Below are 24,813 nucleotides of genomic sequence, written 5' to 3'. Positions count from 1 at the left end.
GTCCCACCGATGAAGACAACATTAAGTAAAAGAACTTTCTCAACCGCCGGTCCCAAACTTTGGAACTCTCTCCCATCAGACCTCAGACTAGTGCAATGCATGCCCTATTGTATTTAAAAAGAGACTCAAGACCTGGTTATTCAACCAAGCTTTCTCTTAACTTCAGCTTCCATTTGAATGCCAACAAATGATCAAGACTAAAGATGTAGCTTTTTGTTGTTAACCCCAATTATTTTTATCCAAGTTCAATCTTCCTGTTTATTGTAAGACATCCTCCTGTCATGTTATTGTTTAAAATGTAAACCGACTTGATTAGTAATTCTGTTACTGGAAAATCGGTATATAAAAATGCTAAATAAATAAATAAAATAAATAAATAAATATACTTAGTGCCTACTCATGATAACCTTGAGCCCTGCCAAAAATTCAATTTTGGCTATGCCACTGAGTAAACATCTTAGGGTGTCATTTATCAAAGGCTTTTTCACATGCAATAGAATGCAAATTAGAAGGAGGGGAGGAGTCGGGGCAGGGAGGGGAGGAGTTGGGGTAGGCAGGGGCGGAGATGCTCTGACAACATGTTGCTTAATGTTGGTACCCCTGGTGTAGGCAAACATTGAGGGGCGATTGAAAAATGCAGTGTGGACTCAACACATGCCAGTTTTGGAGATTGACTTGCTTGTTTTGTTGAATCAATTCAGTGTGTTGTAAAATGCATATAAGGTTGGGGGTTTGAGTCTTATTTCTGTATTTCGCCTTTGCCCTCACTATGTCACAGGGGCCGACCGTCGGTACCTGTGACATAGTGAAGGGAAAGGCGATCGGCGCCATTTTGAGTATTGGCATCAGGCGGTTGACGTGCAGGAGGTCGCTCCCGGACCCCCGCTGGACTTTTGGTAAGTCTTGTGGGGGTCAGGAGGCCCCCCCCCAAGCTGGCCAAAAGTCCCTGGGGGTCCAACGGGGGTCCTGGAGCAACCTCTTGCACGCCGGCCGGCCGATGCCAGTACTCAAAATGGCGCCGATAGCCTTTGCCCATACTATGTCACAGGGGCTACCGGTGCCATTGGTCAGCCCTTGTCACATGGTAGGAGCACAAGATGGTGCCGATGGCCATGTGACAGGGGCTGACCAATGGCACCAGTAGCCCCTGTGACAAAGGCTATCGGCGCCATGATGAAACCGGCACAGAGGGTGTGAGAGTGCAAGGGATGGGTTCCAGACCCCCGCTGGACCACCAGGGAGTTTTGGTAAGTCTTGGGGGGGGGGGGGTCAGGAGGGTGGGGGGTTGTAGTTAATTTTAATTTTATCTGGGACACGAATAGAAATCGCCGTATTAACGCATCGGGGCGCCATATGGCCGAATGCAACGTATCTGCTCCCCGACGAATCCGAATCATGAATGCAACATATGGCGTCCCTCTGCACATCCCTACTCCTTAGTGCATACATTGTACATGTATACTTTAATAAAATGGAGGGTAAATGAATGAATGAGGCTTATACATGAGTAATTTTCATAAATGTATATGTGCACATTCCTCATTTCTTTGTCTAGTTTATGACTGAGAGAAAGGGTGCCTGTTTTGTTAAGATGGCCTAACTACTAATGTTTAATAGTTTTAGAAGGATGTATTTCAATTTACGTCTGTCTGTTTTCTATTTATCTGAAGTCTTTGCCATTATTAGTTGTGGCCTAGTATCTTACAGATAAATGAGGTATTTTCTGTCATGTTCAGACCCTGAATTGTAAGTTGCCTTGAGCTTGATTTTGGAAAAAGCAAGTAATTAAATCTAAAATCCAGTTACACAATTGAGCTATCAGGATCCCTTATCATGATTAAACATTAAATAAAGCACTGCAAAACATTAAGAGAAGAATATGGGATCATTCAGACAGAGTTAATTACAGGGTCAGACTACCTGTGAGGTGTGGTTTTTTGTGGCCTTCATCTGTACTGAAATATATTCTGTTAATTTTGCAGCAAGATTGAGGTCCTTTGCTGCAAGGAAAGACATCCTTGAACTTTGAAGAGCAAATACCAATGTGGTGTACATTTTCCCTAGGAGGAATATGGCCACAAGAGAATACAAATTATAGCTTAGTATTTGCTCCACATCTTTGCATCATGCTGCTCAATTAAATAGTGATATAATATGTTGGAGGAAGGGTGCAGATAGATTAGTGGCCTTAGAGTTATGCTATAGTAGCTGCATTTTATTGCATGAGGCTTAGGGAACTTGACAGCTTCTACTTAACTACTGTGTCACATCCGTTTGTGCCAAATAAACGGGCCGATACAGTAAAGTCTGCGGAGCGCGCACAGGCCACTCTCCTGTGCACGTGATTCTCTATTCAAATGAGGCCCAGTGGTAAAAACAGGCAAAAGGAGGCGCTAGGGACACTAGTGCGTCCCTAGCGCCTCCTTTTGGACCGGAGCAGCGGCTGTCAACTTGTTTGACAGCCGACGCTCAATTTTGCCGGCATCAGTTCTCGAGCCCGCTGACAGCCACGGGCTCGGAAACCGGACGCCGGCAAAATTGAGTGTCCGGTTTTCGACCCGACAGCAGCGGGCCGACTTCAAATTTTTTTTTTTTTTTTACTTTTTGAAACTTTCGGGACCTCCGACTTAATATCGCCATGATATTACGTTGGAGGGTGCACAGAAAAGCAGTTTTTACTGCTTTTCTGTGTACTTTCCCGGTGCCCGAAGAAATTAGCGCCTACCTTTGGGTAGGCGCTAATTTCTGAAAGCAAAATGTGCGGCTTGGCTGCACATTTTGTTTTCTGAATCGTGTGGGAATACCTAATAGGGCCATCAACATGCATTTGCATGTTGCGGGCGCTATTAGGTTCGGCGGGTTGGACGCGCGTTTTCGGCTTCTTACTGAATAAGGGGTAACGCTAGCACGTCGAAAACACGCATCCATTGGCGGTAAAAATTAACCTCCTTAATGATTGGTTAAGACTATTTGATGGGAGTGGAATTAATTGAGTGGCCCCATTTAGGAAGACAGTTCTAGATAATTTTGGGGGTCATTTATCAAAATGCTATAAGGCATTTTTGCATGCGTTAAGGGCTTATCACATGCGAAAAGCGCCGTTAACACACGTGATGGCACCATATCATATGGTGCGATGGAAATCTGAAAAAGAGGAAGAGTTAGAGGTGGGCTAACCATTTTGTAATGTCCTATTACATGGCTTTAATGCTGATTTTAGCTACACCTTTTTCAGTAGTGTTAAGCTGTGTGATAGGTGGTGTTAAGGCTTCATCACATTTTGCAATGTGTTCTCAAAGGCCTGTTTTAATAGGTGTGAGAGAGAGAGAATCTAGCTGTAATATGCTCACCCTAGATAGGTATTTATATCTCTATGGGAGGCCCCCCAAGTAGTGTCAGGGGTTAGGGGCCACTTTGACATTCAAAGTGAGACGTAAGAACAGAACAGTGCTCTCTTGTGAAGATTTGATGACCCTCGGAATAGGAAACTCACCCAAAGATTAGATTTGTGCAATGTTCTCTCAACCTAACTTGATGTTACCCTCTCTCTCGGCCCTGATAGTAAACATGGTCCCCCCCAGTGGTCGTATGTAGGAAAAAACACATTCACGGCACTTATCTCAAAGTGCGAAAAAGTTATCACAATTTGCGGTAACTTAGCTCTTCGCATAGGTATTAGCGCAAATTGCGATAAACTGCCTCTTACCATAAAGCACGCCTCTTTTTCTATCGCAGGCGATATTTAGTGCATTTTGATAAATCCAGGCCTTTGTTTCCTGGCATGCTGCTGTGGCTGATTGGAGACCATTTGATTCATGGTAGATCAGATGTGAAAAGAGGGCAATAGAAAGGCCATGCAGCCCAATATTCCAAGTATGTTTCCTCAGGACAAATGTTATTGCTAAGGAATGATTTGGAAGGAGGAACCCACCAAAAACCTACCTTTCTGCATACCTCCTGATTGATGCTTGGTCCAAGGCTTCTCACTGAAACTGCTTTGTATATGTGTATGTGTTGTAGTGGGTCCTGAAAGCATTTTAAGTAAGGGGTTACATGGTATGCAAAAGAAAAACAACACACTTAAATAACTTAAAAAAAATAATGTGTTTTAAAAGTAGAAATTGAAACAACTTAAATAAACTTGTCTTTAAAAATGGAAGCTAGGAAAAGAAGAAGGGATACAATTTGTATTGTTTTTATTTGTATATTTTAGGAATGTAATACTTTGTGAACTACCATGATCTTCCTGTAACGTGTGGGTTAGAAATTCTTGTAAATAAATAAATAAATAAAATAAATAAATACATTTGTATCCAAAAAAATAAGAACCCTGAGGAGGAAAGGTTCTGGTAGACTTGGGTGGGGGTGGGTGTTCAGGTGGCTGGTGCAAGGCTACCAGTTCAAGAGCAGTTGTTATCCATTCCTGAATCACAACCCAGTGCTTCACCTACGCAGCCAGCCTCCTGAGGTTGGCATGCATGCTGGCCACATTTTGGCATAGTCACCCCAGAACTGTGCCCACAGCTCCATGAGAGCTTAGCTCTGTTAGAGGGCAGGTATTCTTTGCACAGAGCTAGTCTCAGGAGCTTCAGGTGGCCCTAGAGTGTCAATGCCAATATATGGCACAGCATACTGGGCTTTCTTCTCCTCCAAAGGGAGGTACCCAGCATGACCTTTGTCTTCAGTTCCAATGGGCAACAGAAGAGGTGGCCCTACAAGTGGTAACTAAAAGTGTTGCAGTCTGTGGACCAGCTGGTGGATCCTGCTACAGTGGGGCCAGAGCATATGGAAGAAGCCCAGGCCTGGTTTCTGCGGGAGAGACAGACTGAGGCTGGTAGTGTTTTTGCTGATACAGCAGTTGCAGCAACAGGAGGGTCCTGGTCCTTCTCTTCCTTCTCCTCCTTAAGCAGCTGCTGGTATCTATTAAAAAGATTTGTGAGTTAAGTAAGCAGGTGGTGTGAAAGGTTGTTTGAGCAGGAGGTAAATTAATAATGTGAGTCTATATGCCAAGAGCGGGTTAGATTAGGAGAGGGATTGTGGCAAGGGGATGTGAAGGAAGCAGTGAGGTTCTGTTCTGTGATCTTGGGTTGCAAGGTTGTAGCTGAGTGTAGTACATGAGAATGCGATTTGTATAAGGCAGGCATGAACAGCATAGTCACAGCATAGCAGGAGGCCCAAGTTGCATCACCTTGTGGAAGGCTGGTTTTGGGAAGCTGGCTCCAATTCGTATGTGTCTGTGGTGAATATTAGTCCACTTGGTAAAGTGACCTTGTAAGAGTTGGGAAAATATGTTATAATGGTGAAACTGCTGAGAGTCGCAGTAACAAATAAAAACAAAAAAATATATATCATTCCCTGTAGAAAGTCACATTAAGCAGTGGCTATAGTTTGACCCCTGTCTGTCTGAAAACCCTTAATGCTGGCTTATTGGTGTGAGTTTCATAACTATGGTTAGAGTGAAAGTTAGAGATTCAGTCTTGGGGAAAGATGGAATGCCTAGATGGGCAGCAATGGCTATGACATGCACGCTACACATAGATTAGATACACAATTGTGAAACCTCGCAGATGTGACTTAGTTACTTACCTCTGGCCCACTCCTACCTGTCATGCAGCTGCTGCAGACAGTCCCCTCATGGCACTAGAGCTCACGGGCCTTCTTCTTCAAGACCTCGGCCTGTTAAGATAGAAAGATCGGAAGATTATGGAATGAGATCAGATATGGAGCATAAGCCCATCCAGTATTCCCGATCCCTTTGGAGGTACCCAACCCTAGAGCACTGTGGCTGTGAAACTTTCCTGGCTTTATAGGCTCTATAGATGCTGGTGCATCTCCTCTGCTTTTTGGAACTGATGTAGCTTTTCTGAGTGAAAGCCTTGCCTTGGGAGCCCATTCCATACAACTACCACCCTGTCAATTGCTATAATGACATTGTAGATGTGTTGCCCCTCCAGCTTTGCCCATCTGCCAGAAAGTTCCTTATCCCGCACTGCCTTTATGTCTACCTTCTGTGTGTGTACTGCACCATGCTGGACAGAAAGGCCTCCATGTTGCCACCAACACCCACCTTTCCCTTTCCTATACAAATTAGCTTCTGTTTCTACTTCCCTCAGTGTACTTATCTCCTGGGCACATGAAGCCCTGTGACCGAACAGCCTGCAAACAGCCTGCCACACCAGGAACATCCTTTTTGCATTTTGTCTAACCCCATGGTTGGGGAACAGCTTACTCTCATCGGTAACAATGAGCTAGGCGAGCCAGTTCATGTCCCTGTCCGTGAAGTTAGGTCTTCGGACCTTTGCTGTCATTTTGCCGATGTCTTCACACCTGCAGAAGTTGTAAACACTGAAAGTGCACACATACATTTTGCTGTGTATTTTATGTGCTGCCAAACAGTTTATAAAAAATACAGGAGACTGGGTTTGATGGACCTTTTGTCTGACCCAGTATAGCAAATCTTATATACAAGCACAACTTTACGCCTGTTCGTATATGCTAACTTATTCACACTGCTGAAAATTACCCTTATAAAGTCCATCAAAGATAGAAAACAAAACAAAATAAAAACAAATTGCAAATTGCAGTGATCATTGAGAGATTGCAGTCACCATGGGGCCTGTGGCTTGTATATTCAAATGTTTTCCATGAACTAATAAGTATGTAGATATTTATCCCTGAAGTCTACTCACATCAATCCATACTGCATTCCCTTTTCACTTGGGAACTGAGAATGGGTCTTCTATGAGGCAACATAAATGCAGTAAACTACCAGGTCAATTCACACTCTCAGGTCTGAAGCAATTGAGCACGTCAGGACTCAAACCGATGCTTGAGCCCTAAAATACCCCTCTGCAGCCACTTATACACCAATAAAAATCAAGGCTAGATGATTTCTTTGCAATAAAATATTGTTAAAGTCTATATAAAAATTAATGCAGAAATGGAAGACCCTGTTTGAATAATAAAAAAAAAGGACTGCAAAACCTATCAGTGTATACAACATATATAGTTTAGAACATGAACACTGCACCATTTTAATTGAAACCAGATGTGCATAAAGATAAAAGAAAGTCATTTAGATGTGCTTTTAGGCATGCAGCCCTCCATTCTCTCCTCAAGCCACCACCAGTTGCTAGTTATAAAGAGAGCAATAATCAAAGGCATTTTGACGGATAAGAGTGTTTTACCCAGGGGTGAAGGGAAGGTGGAGAATAGAACAATGTGTATAGTTTTGATTGTAAAAATAACTATGCGCATTGTTTTGTTCTGAATAATTACCCACAGAGAAAGCAGGCTCAAATCTTTGCAGGTAATTTTAACTTAGGCAATAATCAAAGTATAACCCCCATGAGAGGCTATTTGACCAACTGTAGAAAAGAGATCACTCCAGGGAAGGATTGTTACAATCTTAGGCTTACGTCACTAGGAACACTGCACTTCCTTTTCAGGTTGGGGAGAACAAAATACAGTTTCAAGGCCATTTGTTCTCATACTTGGTCATTGCTTCACACACCAAACATTCTTTTACTCTCTTATTGGGAGCACTAGCTGAATGCGCTGACCCAGGTTTCTCTCTGGATGGGCTCTGAAAACTTCCCCTCCTCCCATAGATGAAAAGCAAATGAATACAATTCAACACATCTTTACTGAATAACTATGATGAATTTTGAAACAGCAGAAATGTACTTCATACATAAGCATAGGCAAATGAATAGTAAGCCAACGGGGCTAAGAGTTCCACTTAGAACCTCAAAAGTCTTTGTGTTAAAGTAACCAACATGCATCAAAGTCCCCAAAATAGAATATCTTCAGTTCAAGCAAAAACAACATAAGAGAGCTCTAGTTGGTTCACTTTTCCTTTCATTAGACACACACAGATTTAGTTTAAATTATCTGTAGTAAAAGGTGATATCTTTATTCTTTAAGACATCTATACCTAACACAAAGGCTTCTGTGGGGAAACCTACAACTCATGGTTTTCCATTCTTGGAAGGAATGATCTCTGGAAATTCTTGTTTTCCAAAGACTTTCCACCTGAAATTACATCAGGAGTCCAGTTCTGAATCTTAGCTCACTTGTCTGGCATTGCTGCCTGGATGTAACTCCCCACCCCACCCACACACACGACCACACCCACCTTAAACTCAACATGGCTGAGACAGAGCTCCTTATCTTTACCCCCAAGCCCAGTTCCCCTTTTCTCTTTTTCTGTGGGTAACACTGTAATCCTCCCAGTCCCCTCAGCCTGTAACCTTGGAGCCATCTTAGACACCTCTCTCTCTCTGTCTCACTCTCTACATATCCAAAACTTTGCCAAATTGTGCCGTTTCTTTCTCTATAACATTTACAAAATCCATCCCTTCCTTTCTGAACTCACTACTAGAACTCTTATTCATTCTCTAATCACCTCCAACTGAGACAATTGCAACCTTATCCTCACAGGTCTCCCTGTGAGCTATCTCTCTCTCTACTACAATCTATCCAAAATTCAGCTGCGTGACTTATTTCATCAAAGTTGCTACACCTCTCTTCTGAAGTCACTACATTGGCTCCCTATCCACTTCCACATTCAGTTCAATCTCCTCCTACTCACCTACAACAGCCTTCACTTTGCAGCTTCTCACTACCTCTCCTCTCTTCTCTCTCTCCACTTCTCCTCCTGCAATCCAATCATCAATCAAGATACTCCTATCTATGTCCTTCTCCTCTACCACCAGTTCCCAACTCTGTGCTTTCCACTTGACTGTACCATATGCATAGAATAGATCTCTTAAGCTGGTACATCATGCTCCCTCTTGCCTTATTTAAATCCCATCCAAAAACCCAACTTTCTGAGGCTGCTTTTAAATCTTAACCCCTGATTGACCTGCTTACAGCTTCATTACTTTTTAGCCATTGTCTTAATAAATGAAATTCCCCATGTCTCTTTTGCCCTGTATGTTTGTTTGATTACATTGTAAGCTCAACTGGGGAGGACTGTCTCTTATATGTTTTTGTACAGCATTGCGTATGTCAAGTAGCGCTAAAGAAGTGTTAAATAGTAGTAGTAGTAGGTGCTTTTTCTGTGAATACTTTCCCCAGGCAACAATACATCATGTGCAATTATGAAAATTTGGGAGTGCTTCCACTATATATGGGGAAGAGTACACATTTTGTAGAACAACATGCATATCATTATAAGAACATAAGAAATTGCCATGCTGGGTCAGACCAAGGGTCCATCAAGCCCAGCATCCTGTTTCCAACAGAGGCCAAAACCAGGCCACAAGAACCTGGCAATTACCCAAACACTAAGAAGAACCCATGCTACTGATGCAATTAATAGCAGTGGCTATTCCCTAAGTATAATTGATTAATAGCCATTAATGGACCTCTTCCAAGAACTTATCCAAACCTTTTTTGAACCCAGCTACACTAACTGCACTAATCATATCCCCTGGCAACAAATTCCAGAGCTTTATTGTGCATTGAGTGAAAAAGAATTTTCTCCGATTATTCTTAAATGTGCTATTTGCTAACTTCATGGAATGCCCCCTAGTCCTTCTATTATTCGAAAGTGTAAATAACCGAGTCACATCTACTCGTTCAAGACCTCTCATGATCTTAAAGACCTCTATCATATCTCCCCTCAGCCGTCTCTTCTCCAAGCGGAACAGCCCAACCTCTTCAGCCTTTCCTCATAGGGGAACTGTTCCATCCCCTTTATCATTTTGGTTGCCCTTCTCTGTACCTTCTCCATTGCAACTATATCTTTTTTGAGATGCGGCGACCAGAATTGTACACAGTATTCAAGGTGCAGTCTCACCATGGAGCGATACAGAGGCAATATGACATTTTCCGTTCTATTAACCATTCCCTTCCTAATAATTCCTAACATTCTATTTGCTTTTTTGATTGCTGCAGCACACTGAGCCGACGATTTTAAAGTATTATCCACTACGATGCCTAGATCTTTTTCCTGGGTGGTAGCTCCTAATATGGAACCTAACATCGTGTAACTACAGCAAGGGTTATTTTTCCCTATATGCAACACCTTGCACTTGTCCACATTAAATTTCATCTGCCATTTGGATGCCCAATCTTCCAGTCTTGCAAGGTCCTCCTGTAATGTGTCACAGTCTGCTTGTGATTTAACTACTCTGAATAATTTTGTATCATCCACAAATTTGATAACCTCACTCGTCATATTCCTTTCCAGATCATTTATATATATATTGAAAAGCACCGGTCCAAGTACAGATCCCTGAGGCACTCCACTGTTTACCCTTTTCCACTGATAAAATTGACCATTTAATCTTACTCTCTGTTTCCTGTCTTTTAACCAGTTTGTAATCCACGAAAGGATATTGCCTCCTATCCCATGACTTTTTTGTTTTCGTAGAAGCCTCTCATGAGGGACTTTGTCAAACACCTTCTGAAAATCCAAAAACATTACATCTACCGGTTCACCTTTATCCACATGTTTATTAACCCCTTCAAAAAAATGAAGCAGATTTGTTAGGCAAGACTTCCCTTGGGTAAATCCATGTTGACTGTGTCCCATTAAATCATGTCTTTGTATATGCTCTACGATTTTGATCTTGAGAATAGTTTCCACTATTTTTCCCGGCACTGAAGTCAGGCTCACTGGTCTATAGTTATCCGGATCGCCCCTGGAGCCTATTTTAAATATTGGGGTTACATTGGCCACCCTCCAGTCTTCAGGTACAATGGATGATTTTAATGATAGGTTACAAATTTTAACTAAAAGATCCGAAATTTCATTTTTTAGTTCCTTCAGAACCCTAGGATGCATACCATCCGGTCCAGGTGATTTGCTACTCTTTAGTTTGTCAATCTGGCCTACTACATCTTCCAGGTTCACAGTGATTTCATCTGATTCATCACCCCTGAAAACCATCTCTGGAACTGGTATCTCCCCAACATCCTCATTAGTAAACACGGAGGCAAAGAATTCATTTAGTCTTTCTACAATGGCCTTATCTTCCCTAAGAGCCCCTTTAACCCCTCTGCATTGAGAGTGTGCAATTTTCAAAAACCTCATTTTGATAGCTAAAATAATGTAAGGTCCATATTCAGTAAATGTCCAGGTAGCAAAAGATAGCTGCACGACTGAATATAGCCGGCTATGTTAAAATTAGCCAGCTAGCTTTAGGACAGTTCTTTGCTCTGGCCATTCTTAGGACCTGATTCATGAAGGTATTCTCCCATAGACACAGAATGGGAGAAAAGCCTTACTGAATCAGGCAGTTAGACAGATAATTTAGGTCTTTATTTACTAAAGGCTTTCTCCCATTTTGTGTCTATGTGAAAAATACTTAGTAAATGACCCCCTTTGCCAGCTAACGTAACTCTTCCCCTAGACACCCCCAGAATGCTCCTAAGTTATATGGCTATTTTAGCTGGCTTAACTCCTAGATTGATCAAAATGCTATAAATATAGTGGAAATAATGGCTGTGGGCGTGGTTGGGCAAAATGTAGTGTTACTACATCATTTGCTTTTAATGCACATGGTATATTATCACAGGTTGTAACCCATATATATATGTGTATGTGTGAGAGAGAGAGAGAGAGAGTATGTGACATGCTACATATACCACTGTAAGAGGGGACACTTTCAACTTGGTGGGGGTTTGAGGGATGCTTTTGCATACACGGTCAGAGGAATTAACTGCAAATTAGATATGTCTGCAATGTACAAATCATCTCCTCTTGTTGGTACCTTTAATTGATTCAAATGGTAGAAATTCATCAGTCATATCTAATTTGTAGTTAATTCCTCTGACTGTGTATGTAAAAGCACCCCCCAACCCCCCTCAAACCCGCCTCGACTGAAAAATATACCCTCTTACAGTGGTATATATAGTATGTCACAGTGCTTCTATACAGAGGTTCTCTCCCCCCAATGCAGGTATAACACATAGAAAAAGGTGTAGTTAAACTGTTACTTTATCACATTCTGTGCTACCAGACCCTCATTTCCATTAACTCTTCCCACTTGCATACTAGCAAGATGTTGATGAATGACCAGGTAAGTGCCCCAAATTTAGCCAGATAACTTCTGATTTATCCATTGAAATGCTTCTGAATATGGACCTCTGTCTTAGCCACAGAAATGGCTTTGATTATTGCTCTTAAAGTGAGTCAAGAGCTGTTTGTTGTTTGTACACACTAGATGCAAAGTGATTTAGAGGTAAGCACTGGTGGTTCTTTTGGTTTGTGTGACTGTCAAGCTGATATGCTTTTGGAGTAGTTATAGGGCTGCTACTGCTGCTCTGAAATGAAATCAAGAGGAAGGAAAGCCAGAGAAAAGAGAGCACGGGGAAAAGGGTAATATGAAAGAAGAAGACATCAAGGAAAGAGTGCATGAGAATAGGAAAAAAAAATGCAGCACAAAGGGGAAAAGAAAAGAGAGGAGGGATCAAGGAGACCAGATGTAGAAAAGGAAAAGGAATGAAAAAATATCACTGAAGGAAAGAGACAAAGAAAGGAGAAACAAAACTGAAATAGCAAATAAAAAAGGAAATAGAACAGAGACATCAGAGAGAGCTGAAAAAAGACTGGCAGAGAGAAGTGGAACAGAGGATGAGAAAAAAAGAGAAAAACAGAGCAGAAAATACAATCATAGACATTAAAGTTTGGAAAGCTTTCATTTTATGAAAGGGAATATTAATTAACTAAATAATAAATAATAGAAAGAAACTTGGAATCCACAATCAAAGCACTGTGGTCTGTATATATATATATATATATATATATATATATATATATATATATATATATATATATATATAAAACCCAGATATAACCCATAGAGAAAGGATTTATGTTCTGGAAAAGTTTAACTTGATGAGATGATCTGACTTTTTTTTCTCAAAAACCAAACATACCCCAGATAAGTGAAACTGGGTCACTGATTTTATTTTGTAAACTTAAAGGTATAAGCGCATTGGATATTTGGAGAGTAAGAGGGTCATTTACTAACACTGCGGGGTTTAATAAACTGCAGTACATGATCATACAGCTTAGTAAAATCTGTGGTATATTTTCCCTGGTAAAATACCACAGGGAAAAATACCATGGCTTAGCAGAGCACCGGAAAACCTGTGTGATGGCAGCATTGGGCTGTGGGGCTGCCCTGATTTAAAGGGGCCAATGAACCTGAATGACCGCCTTCCAAGTGTGCCAGAACCCCTAGGAAATCTCTCAAGACCACTCCCCCTCCCCCCCAACCGCACTTTGAGGCAGCCAAATAAAAAAGTGAAAATCTTAAAAGTCAAATGTCCATGGCAAAGTCCCATCTCAAACCTCTTCCATTTGGTGGACCCCCTTCACCCCACCCCTCTGTCTCTTGAGGCAGCCAAAGAAAACCAAAATAAAATTAGTTGACAGTGAGGGTGAGAGGCAAGCCCTGCTCCCTTCCCCTAAAACCTCCAGCTTTTTATCCACAACCGTCCCACGCTCTGGAACCCGCACACTAACCCACTCCTCAACCTCCTGGCCTTTACCTAAGTAACTCCAGTAGATTAACGGGGGCCTGAAGCACCCCCTAAGACTCTGGACCTGGCATGGCCAATTTAAAATGGTGCCAGCCAGCCGATATTATGCCTTTGCGCCATCACATGATAGGGGCAAAGGCATAATATTGACGGCTGCATATATTTTGGAAATGGCCACGCTGGGCCCTGAGTTCTAGAGGGTGGTTTGGGCCCCCAGTAGACTACCAAGGCTACTTAGGTAAGGGCCAAGGTGGTCGGAAGGGTGGGCAGACCAGCACCCGGGGGGGGAGGGGGGGTTGCTTTTGTGGAAAAAATTGGGAGGGGTTTGACGGAGGGCTTGGGCCTGTGCTGCACCTTCATAATGGACTATTTTTATTTTTGTTGTATTTGGCTACCTCAAGGAGTTGCCAAGGGGTTGGGTTAGGGTGAGGTGGCAGGAATCTGCGGGGATGGGGGAGGTTGTTAAATGGGAGAGGTTTGGGAGCAGAAACAGTGCCCTGACACAAATCTTTGACTTTTAAAATGTTTACTTTTTTTCTCTCTGTCGGCTTGGAGGAAGGGGTGGGTGGGATAGGGGTTCTCAAGAGACTCTCAGGGGATTTGCACACTTGCTTTTTCAGGGGACGTGGAAAAAAAAGTATTACTGGAGGTTTAGGGTAAGATGTCCATGGCTGTGCGACCAGTCACCTCATTTTCAAAGAACCGAGACACAACTTGCCATAGGAATGCTAATGATTAACAAATTCTTCCTCCACAACACTTAATAGCCAGTTGTTATCTGATATTTTATCTTATTTTGTTTGAATTGAATTTTGTTTTAAATCCTGTACTTTGGCTTGCTTTTATTTCACTGTCTTTTGTGGTTTATGTTGATATAGATTATTATTTAATGTAAATTTCATATTGGGCCTTTGGGGAGTGATGAATAATAAATCAAAATAAATAAAAAAAAACAAAACAAAAAACAAAATAAGGCTTCGCTACCAGGATCGTCAGCATTTTTGCTTTAGTCCTAGTGTCAGAAAGGATTATCATATTACTGAGCTTAAATTAGGCTGTATAAATTCCAACATTTTGTAAGCAGATTACAGTTCTCCATGTTTATTGTTCATTTATCTCTCTCGCTGCACTCCAACAGCTGTTGTACAGTGCTCTAAGACTGAAATAGATTACTGTGACATCAACCTCCCCCTCCCCCCCCCCCCAGAGATGGATGCATGTACATTTCCAGTGCAATCTGATTACAAAAGCATGATAGTGAACCCATATGGATGCAAGGCACTATAAAAATAAAAGAGAGGGAGAGAGAAAAGAAAATGCATGAAAAATCAGCTCTTCCCTTATAAAAGGATTGCAGGTGATTTGCTGCCTGCTCTTGATTCTGAGAGATTTTCTCAGTCCTTTGCTGTCAATTTCTTTCTTTGTGCGTTTGTGTGAAAGACTTGTTAATGCCTGTCCTCCTAAAGCAATCTTAATGCAAACACATTTCTACTACCAGAAGCAAATGTGAGTTTTGTGTGTTGCAAGCTCGCATAAAGGCCTGATTGACTAAGGCTTTTTTTCCCCCATGCTGCTTCTATGGGGTTAAAAAAAAAAAAGCTTAGCAATTGAGGTCCTCAGGGCTTTCAGATTGCTAAATTTAACGCTTATCTTCAAATGTTTTCTGCAATTTAATTTTGCTCCATCATGAAATACAGTATTTGGGCTGCAATCAGGCAAACAATTCAAGCTGAAATATTCAGTTATTGAAAACAGTTATTTTTATGATGACAAAATCATTGTAAATGGATGACTATTAGTGGCACTAACTTAAATCTTGAAGAATGGTTTCAGCTGGACTACCATCATGATGTTATCCACTAGAAGTAGTCGGCTATAGCAGTTTGTTTCTTATCCTGTCCTAAGCATTTGACGAAAACAAAATAGAAACATAGAAATGTCGGCAGAAAAGGGCCAAAATGGTCCATCCAGTCTGCCCAGCAAGTCTCTCACGGTAGTATCCATGAGATACTTGTGCAAATTACCCCATGTTTCTCTTAAGGGTAGCAGCTGCTGCTCTGTGCAGTTATCCCTGAGCCTTATGATAACCCATACAAATTTACTATGAGTATGGCTTTATTAATGAAACAGAAACTCAAATTAATTCAAATTCCTATTTTTTTTAAGAGTGCGAAGCAGGTCAGCTTGTTACTATTATTACTATTATTTTTTCTGAGCTGATCTTGATAGAAAGGTACAAAAAAATCCTGAAGTAGATACATTGAAACTGATTTGCAAAAATGTAGTTACAGTGATCTTCATCACATTTAGATCATGATCTGGAGCTTCTTTATTGCCATGTCACTCTAATACTACTTTTTTTTGCAGGCCTGGCTCGAGCGGGTTTACTTTGCATACCGTGCACTTGCTCGGGGTGGCACACCTGGGTGGGGGCGACAGGGTGGTGGCAGCAAGCGAGTCCCAACCTCCTCAGCCTAGCAGAGAGAGGGCAAACTTGTTCTCATGCTGCTCTCCAATGAGCATGAGCTGGCAGGGAATGAAACCTGGGCTCCCAACAGAGCCATCCCGTTCTCGCTCCTCACACACGAGCGAGCTCTGCAGTGGGACTCTGCTGCCTCAAGGCAAAAAAACGAAGTGCGGTGACTGCCGGAACTTGGGAGAACACAAGAAAGTCTCTTCACAAGGATAGAACAAGCCGCCGAGCTTTCTGGTGACTCCCCCCCCCCCTGCCACCTACTGTCGGCCAGCCCGCCCTCTGCTCTTGGGTCCCTCCCTCTCCCTCTGCTGAGTCCGGCCAACATGTCTCCTAGCAACCCCCACTGGTGCTTGTGCTGGGGCCCTCTGTAAATTCCCAGCTGGAGAGCAGTGGAGCAAGCCTGTGAGGGAGTGCAAGAGAACACTCTTGGAAAGGGGGCGTGAAACGGTCACTCCTGTGTGGGGTCAGGCATCCAGTAAATGGATTAAACTCCCTGAAGTCTACAGAGAGAGAGAGAAAGAGAGAGAGAGAGAGGGGGCTTTGTGTGGCTGGCTGCTGTTATAAAGAACTGCACGATGCATTGCACCTAAATTAAAGCATAAACACAAAAAGGAAATGCCCAGAATATGCATTTTTTTTAAAAGATGGTGCATGTAAACTTAGTGAAAATTGTTTTGTTTTTCTACAAGACTGCCAACAGTAAATGTATATTCACAGAGCAACCAGATAGAGAGATAGGTCTGATCAGATGAGTCTGATTAGTTTTTTTGTGTGACCAGGCCCGGCGCGACTGGGTGTGCATACTCTGCATTTGCACAGGGCAGCAACCTGGAAGGGAGGAGGGGGGGCGGCGGTGGTGGCAGCAGGAGAGACCACGGGGCCACCAGCGGAGCTTAACCTGCCGGCGGCTGAAGAAGGAGAGAGGCCGCCGGCGGCTGAAAAAGGAGGCCACTGGAGGCTGAAGGAGACTGCCAGCAGAGCTTAACCCACTAGTAGCAAGGATGGAGAGAGGCTGTTCGCAGCTGAAGGAGAGAGGCCGAGGCTGCCATCTGAGCTCAACTCGCTGGCAGCTGAAGGAGAGGCCCATGTTTCTATTTATGTGTGTGCATGCCCGTGCACAACTTTCACTCCCCACCCACCCAAGCAGGAAAGTCGTTGGGCCGTGGTGGAGCTCGACCCAACAATGCCCGATGACAATAGGAGGCCCTGTTTGTATATGTGTGAGCTTTTATGTGTGTGTGAGTGAGAGCCTGTGTGTGTCTGTGAGAGCATGTGTCTATGTGTCTGTGTGAGAGCATCTGTGTGTGCCTGTATGGGAGCCTATGTGTTTGTGTTTGTGTGTGTCTGTATGAGAACTTGTGTGTGTGTCTGTGTGAGACCCTATATGCCTGTGAATGTATCTATGTGTACTTGTGTGTGTGTTTGTGAGAGCCTGTGTGCTTGTGTGTGTGTCTGTGAGAGCCTATGTGTCACAAACACACATATATAAATGTATCTGTGAGGGAGAAGGAGCCTGGATATGTGTGAGAGAGAATGTGTGAGAGAATGAATATTTTATTGTTTGTTTGTGTGAGAGGGAAGATAAAATTTGTATGACCCTATCTCCCCCCGTCCACGATGATCTCAGGGTGACTGTTAATCAAAAGATTCTAGGTATGGAGAGCAGGAGATTTTTAAATCCTTATTAGTTTTAATTATTTGGTATAATTTGATGTTTCTGCTCTTTTGAAATATTTAATTTGGGGGGGGGAGGGGAAATAGAAATTTTTTTAATTATTGGATTTTTTATTCATCAGATGTTTTAAAATATTTTATTGGTGTTTGGGAAATTTTGGATACTCTTATTCATTAGCTGGTTTAAATATTTTTATGAATATGATTTTACTATTATGATTGATGTTTTATATTTCTTGATTTTATTATTTAATGTTTTATGAAGAATGATAATGTTTCTGTTTTTCCATTGTCGCTCTGCATGTAGAGGCTGGTTTGTTGTGGATTCTATTTCAGTTCTTCTCAGCACGTTTCTGTTTATACTTTCTGATCTCTGCATTCTGTATTTGGTGAGGGTCGGTCTGTATTCTGCTTATGTGAACGAGGTGAGGAGGTGGAGGTGTGTCAGTTTCTAAAAATATAAATTGCAGAAGGGAGCTGGGCTTTATTTGATGGGCCAGGATAGAGACTGACTGAATCATGGGGGGTGTGGGGCAACACAGTAACTGTTCGCACAGGGCAGCAAAAAACCGAGTACCAGCCCTGTTTTTTTTGTTTTGGATACACAAGTTCATCTTTCTGAAAAACTAGTACTCAAGTATGCACATACCACACATTTAGATATTCCATAGGCATTAAACCAATATTTAAGAGGTTGTGAGGAATCTGATTCTTGTGGAGCTGGCGTTGGCTTAATCATGGCAATATATAAACTCATTTACCCAAAGTGATAGAAAGCCAGAAAGGAGGAACCTAGATTATAAACAGAGAAACATGCATCCACTACCCTTTCTGTAAAGAAATATTTCTTAAGCTTACTCTTGCGTCTTCCCCCTTTCCTCCTCAGCCCATGACTCTTCATTCTAGAGAGGCTCACCTCCTATGCATGGAAACATGGTCTTTATGTGCCATCACTTACTGAGTAACTAATAAGGCAATTTTTAAAGTGCCGCATTGGGACAAAGAAAAGATCACACATCCTTTTACCCCGCGGACTTTGCACCAGTTTTCGCAGTGAAAGTGTGCACATGTTTTCACTTTGAAATTTGCTGCAGGTAGAAAGCATTGCACGGTTGCTTGCACCTGCTTTTGTGTGGGCAGAATTTTGCTTGAAAACTCCGCACAAAGGTTTGGAAATGCAACCTCTGCACGGATTTTTGCTCCCCTGTAGCACCTCCTCTTGGCGTAGCTAGACGTATACACAATGTGGAGTAACATGTGCACTTTTCACCACATTGAGGGTGGGCAATTTTCAGACAGCTGATTTATGCAGGCAAAATGCTTTTCACCCACAGACACTGTTTTGAAAAATACCCTGTATGCTAATTCTAAAAGTAGTACTCTGCCATGATCACATAAATTACAGGAAAATCTCCACTGGCTAGGAAACAGGATTATTGTTTTCTTCTGTTTCTTTCTTTCGCTGGTAGAAGATGACCATATATGTATTCAAAGACACAAAAGAGAATCAAGAATAGCAAGTTGGTGGTACAGCAATTTCAAGCAAGAACATTTCTCATCTGAGTAAAAGAAGGATTTGCAGAGGGTCAAATACTTGTCTATGTCTATGTTCAGGGTTGACTAAAATGTGGCGATAATGCTTTTCATGGACCCACATTTTCATATAATTTGCACATAATTAACTACTATCAGTTATGGAAAAACAGCATGATTTTGCACTGCAAAGATTAGGTAGTAAAGTGAGAATTAAATTTTCAGGAGCTGGTATTCTTTTTGAAAATCCTAGACCTTTCAGAGAAAAGTTGGCATAATGTAAAGATTTAGGACTGGTATGGATCAAACACTAAGAGTTCCTATGCTTCCCCCCCCCCTCCACCCCCCGCCACTCTTCCCTCCTCTCCGCTCCCGCCGTCCTTTCTTCTTTTCCCCTCCCCTCCCGATCCCACCCCCTTTCTCTCTCCCCCCACCCCCCCACCTCAACCTCTTGCATACCTCTTCGCCATTTTGTCTGGTTATTACTAACTCGTTTCTGAGTTCCTTTACTACTGTTAAAGTTTTAAATTAAACTTGACGCGACCTGGTTCATGCGTTTAAAATTAGTTCTAGGACAGTCTCCTAACAGTTTGATGTAACCTATTCCATTCTATATTCCATGTACTGTTCTATGTAACAAGTTGTTCTACTGTAAACCGGGGTGAAGGCTAATTGCTAAACCTCGGTATATAAAAGCTCCGAAATAAATAAATAAATAAATAAACAAGAAGATGGGATGGAAAACAAGGAAGGCGAAAGAGGCAGAGGAGAAGGACAGGTTAGTTTAATATTCAGATTATCCCTTCCCTCAAAAAAAAAAAACAACAAAAAAACCCTAAAGTAAAAAAGGATTCATTTATAGATCTCCAAAATCAGATCTGTCCCAGAAGAGGGAGCTTTCTAGTTTCATTCAAGTCTTAATAACCTCACTGGTGATTATCCTCTCATTATTTTAAGCCACATGGAAAGTTATTTCACCCACACTGAAAATGTCATAGGAACCTCTGATGCATACTTGAGGGAGACACCTGATATTATCTGTGATAGCAGAGGCCATGATTTCACAGTGGTGCAAAGAAATTCAAACCAATTGTGTAACCTCTAGGACAAGTTCAATTAGACCCTTGTGTTGGGGCTGTTGCCATTCAGTCAACCCTCCCTCCCTTCCCTCCCCCCCCCTTTAGTGCACACACATCTTTAACCATAAAGAAGCATTCCTGAGGGTGTGTTTAGACTGAGGAGGAAAACAGCACTCATCCCTGGTATTTTCAAACTTATATGTGCTTTTTTGCCCCTGCTCAGCTGCCCTTAGAAACAGGAGGTGTAAGGTATGCGGGTGATTTTAGTGTGCAGACTTTGTGGTCGGTCCCCCCACCTAATTTTCAAAGGGTAGTTTCCTTTTAAGAATTAGCTGCAATGCAGTGTGCACAAGCTAAAAGTGCTCATGCACATTGCAAACACGGGCTATTGAAAACTGTCTTCTTAAACTATAAGAGGGGATCTACCAACTTGATCATTATTTTTTGCATAGTGAAGCATGATTTTTTTTTTTAATAGGGAGGGAATCCCAGAACATTTCAGAGGCAACTGGATGTGTTTTATACAATTCTGAGAAGGTCTAGTCCTATTTCCATCCAAAATTAACACTAACCAAATTAGCTCTGGGGAAAGGATTAGGATTTGTAGTGAGATGGCTGTGGGGACAAAGAAGAGTTAGGCAGATTCAGATTACACAGTCTGCTGTGTAACTTATCAGACTACTCACCTGCTTTAACAGGTCCATCATTCAAAAAGTGTCTGTGCTGTATACAAGAATATAGATCTGAATTATCAACATCTTTCCTATCTTTGACCATTAAATGATGTATGTCTTTAGGATGATCTATAATTAATGTAAAGTCTACAGGAGATACACAGTCAGAAGGACGTTCTGTTCCCATCCCCTGTTCTCTCCTTAGAGTTGACTGTTTTTTAACATAGTTGCATTCCATATATTCTGCATTGTTTGCTGTAAGAAGGCTCTCCTCTTTTGGGGATGCTCTCTTCCGTAGCTCTGCAATTGGCTCTTTATTAACTAAGCCATTTACTCCATCTGCTGTTGACTTTGATGAACTGCAATTTATGTTAAAGAGCAAAACTGATCTCTGCATTTTGGGGGCTGGAACTTGAGGTTGGTCAATAGATACAGACAGAGACTTGTCTATGTAACAGATGGTACTGGTGTACTGACAATCGAGCTTGAGGTAGATGCATGAGCTGAAGGAGGCCTGCACATTCTTTTGATGGTTGGCAGAGGGCAGATACCCAGAGTTGCAAACTGAGTTTTGCTGCATAGAACTTAAATTTGAACACAGCTCATTTACCGTTGCTCTGTTTTCACAAGCCCCATAGAGATGTAAGACTGTGGGGTGCTGAATTAATCTTGCATTGTTTGAAGACATGTTGCTATTCATTAAGTGATCCTCACTGTTGAACTTCAGACTTGGAGGGTCCCCAGATGCTACCCACAGCATGTGGTTAGGAGATGGCCTGATTTGCCTTGCTGTAATTGTTATAGATGTAAACCCCTTTCTCCATTTATGATATTGTTTTTCCTTTCTGTGATGCAGGATAGCTCTTGATGCATTCTCATTTAGAGATGTTTCAGTTCTTAATTTGCTGGGTATTAATGTAAATGCTTTATTACTGTTGACCAAATTGTGATTAGCCCAAGATTGCTTTATACAATAAGCATTAGGCTGAGTGATCACAGGCTGCATAAGCAAAATGGGCCCATTTTCTTCTGATTTATTCTCATCAATCATCTGTGAAATGACTATGGATGAAATCAGTTTAGCATTGTACGAACCCAGAGTCTCCTACAAAAGAAAAAGATCCAAATTATTCAAGCATTCTACTGTGTAACACAAGTAGTTATTTCCCCTTTTTTTTTTGGTCTATACAAATTTTAAGATATTATAGTTCAAGCCCTCTCATTAAGGTCCTATTCTTACTGCCTTTTGAGTTTCTGTCTAAAATGAGCACTGCATTTTCTGGAAATGTTCAGTGAAAAATTGGATGCATTTGAAAAAAAAAATGAGATGCTCCAAAAAGCCATAAAATTTTACTGATAAAGTGACTTTCAGCAGTGTGGTGCCCACTGTCAGCTTTTTACCATGACTGTCAATCAAGGTTTAAACATCCACCACTGCACTTTCATGCTGGTGTGCCAAGTTATTAAAACATGTAAACGCTAATAGCCTTAGAATACAGAATCCCAAAGAGTCAAAAGTGTAGGCGGCAGTACAAACACACCGTGATTTGCTGGGGGACACAGGTTAATGCACCGACTGATAAACATTCAGAAATTAGCACAGGAAATAAGGACTACATCTCGTTTTTATTCCTGCACTGGCATTTTATGTTCTGTTGAGATTTTCAACTTCACTGCATTTAACACCCAGATCTCCTTTTAAATGTGACCATATCAAAATGTGCTTCCTACGAAGACTACTTATTCTTAAATGTAGTGTATCTATTTGTACCCCTTATGGTGGATGATCATTTCTAGGATTGGTCTGAGATCAGAAGAGAAATTTTAAGGTCTTGGTGGTTTTAATTTGAAAGAATAAGGTTTTGGTGGTCTTTAAGGAAATAGCTAATCTCATGGTTCATCACTCTTAAGGGTCTTTTGCACAAGGATTGCACCAGCAGTATTCATCAATGAAATGTTTTCCTGATGCTGAGATTTTCTTTTTGTTTTCTTTTTGTATTTTTAAATCATTCTTATTATTTAGTGCAGTTTTTTGTACAGCAAGTTTATCCAAAACACTGACATTTTGTAATCTGTGCATTTTTCTTTTACCTAATCTGTTTTTTCCTACTGGGCACATTATGAGATCTCAAATTATAGAACCTTTATCAGAATTAAGATAAAACACAGGGAATTACATCCATATTCTTGCAAAAATGACTTAGTAAGAAGACTTTTAAAGTCAGAGTAGACAAGAACTCAGACTGTTTCATTGTAAAGTCAGCATCTTCAGCTGTGTAGTGTTTTTTCAAATCAGGCTCGGTCTAATTCAGGATTGCTTCAAAACGAAAGATGCCCCAACTAAGTCACAATTAAACAAGGAGAGGCAAATAATTTTTTTTGGATCTGAGCATCATAAATTTTGGCAATATCCACTTGCAAATAATTGGTGATATTGACAATTTAATTAGAAAGTGTATGCCATCATTTTATTTGCTTGGAGTTAGGAATAATATATTCACAATTTGAATTCAAAGACTTTTGTACTCTTGAATCTGGTAAAAGGAAGAGGAAGTTCCTAAGCATCCCTTTTTGTGAGTAAAGGCTAGGCTACGATACAGGTTTGCATTATCTGATTCAATATTGAGTCTATATTGAGAAACAAACAAGTAGTCATATTTAAAAACTGTCCAAAACAATAAAAGTCGCTATCAAATTTGTACATATATTTTACTTTCATTTTTATGAGCAAATCTGCACAACCTAAGTAGGAACTTGCACAAAAATATGTTTTCATTCTTTTTATTATTGTATCCATCCTTATGAATAATACTTCTTGATATACCTAGTGCTTTGTGGAGGCCTCCCTACAAATATTAGCTAAGCTCAATCCTGTTTAGCATCTTATATCTCTTTTGACTAAAGAACAAGCTAGTACAAAAACAAGCTGACTGCTGGCTGCAAGTAGTAACAGAAAACCAAGATCATGATCCAGAAAAATGGACAGTAGCCTCAGGTATATAGTTCTGAAATTGCTTGTGTTGTTGTAGAAGGAGTGGTCTAGATCTGCACTCCTTATGTTCTCATATTCAGACCAAGACAAAGCCAATTCTAATTGCGCTCAGGGGTGGACCCTTGTTTTGAGGCAGTGGAGAACTGCCTCCTGGTAGAGACCAGGAGGCAACTGCCCCCAGGGGGTGGAGCACTGGAGGAGGCAGAGGCTAGGAAGAGCTTCACCACTGGAAGCCCGAGGTCCCCCCAGGAGGAGCCCATAGGGACCCGGGCCGCTTGGACTTAGGTGGGCCTTGCAGGGTCTCCTGGGAGAGTGGAAGTCTGACGTGCCCACGGACAGAGGGGGAGTGTGGTCAAGTTCAAGACTGGAGGTCAGGTGGAACAAGGAGGACCAGAATAGCGTAGGTGATGACAAGGATAGGAACAGAGTCAGAATCTGGAGATGAGGTCGAACAGGCAGAGGTCAGAGTCCAGGAGTCAGTCCAAGGAATGGTCAACAAAGCAGAGGTCAGATACCAGAGGTCAGACAAGGTCACAGGCAAGCTGGGGTCAGAAGGCAGGCAGCAGGCAGATGAATCGAATAGCAGGCAGGAGGCAGGTAGCAGACGGATGAGTCGAGTAGCAGGCTGGAGTCAGGAGGCAGGTAGCAGACGGACGAGTCAAGTAGCAGGCTGGAGTCAGGAGGTAGGTACCAGACAGACGAGTCCAGTTGCAGGCTGGAGGCAGGAGGCAGGTAGCAGATGGATGAGTCGAGTAACAGGCTGGAGTCACAAGGCAGGCGGCAGGCAGGCAGGTCAAGAAGCAAACTGAGGTCAGTACCAGAGAGACAGTCCGGAGTACTACCTGGGTAGATGAACAGACAAACAGGAACCGGAGGACGCAGGAA

At 41.9% G+C, this 24,813-nt stretch overlaps 1 protein-coding gene across 1 annotated transcript in view; it reads right to left on the bottom strand.

The window, feature by feature from the left end:
• C7H10orf90 (chromosome 7 C10orf90 homolog) overlaps window positions 1-24,813 on the bottom strand; it is a 289,452-nt gene that overhangs the window by 107,173 nt on the left and 157,466 nt on the right. The window contains exon 4 of the mRNA XM_029610728.1: window positions 20,949-22,041. Within this exon, the coding sequence (XP_029466588.1) occupies window positions 20,949-22,041 (1,093 nt within the window). The remainder of the gene's footprint in view (window positions 1-20,948; window positions 22,042-24,813) is intronic.

The sequence above is a fragment of the Rhinatrema bivittatum genome, chromosome 7 (assembly GCF_901001135.1).
Source record: "Rhinatrema bivittatum chromosome 7, aRhiBiv1.1, whole genome shotgun sequence".
Classification (NCBI taxonomy): domain Eukaryota; kingdom Metazoa; phylum Chordata; class Amphibia; order Gymnophiona; family Rhinatrematidae; genus Rhinatrema; species Rhinatrema bivittatum.
Note: the sequence above shows the minus strand (reverse complement) of the source record. Positions and strands in the feature narration are given on the sequence as shown.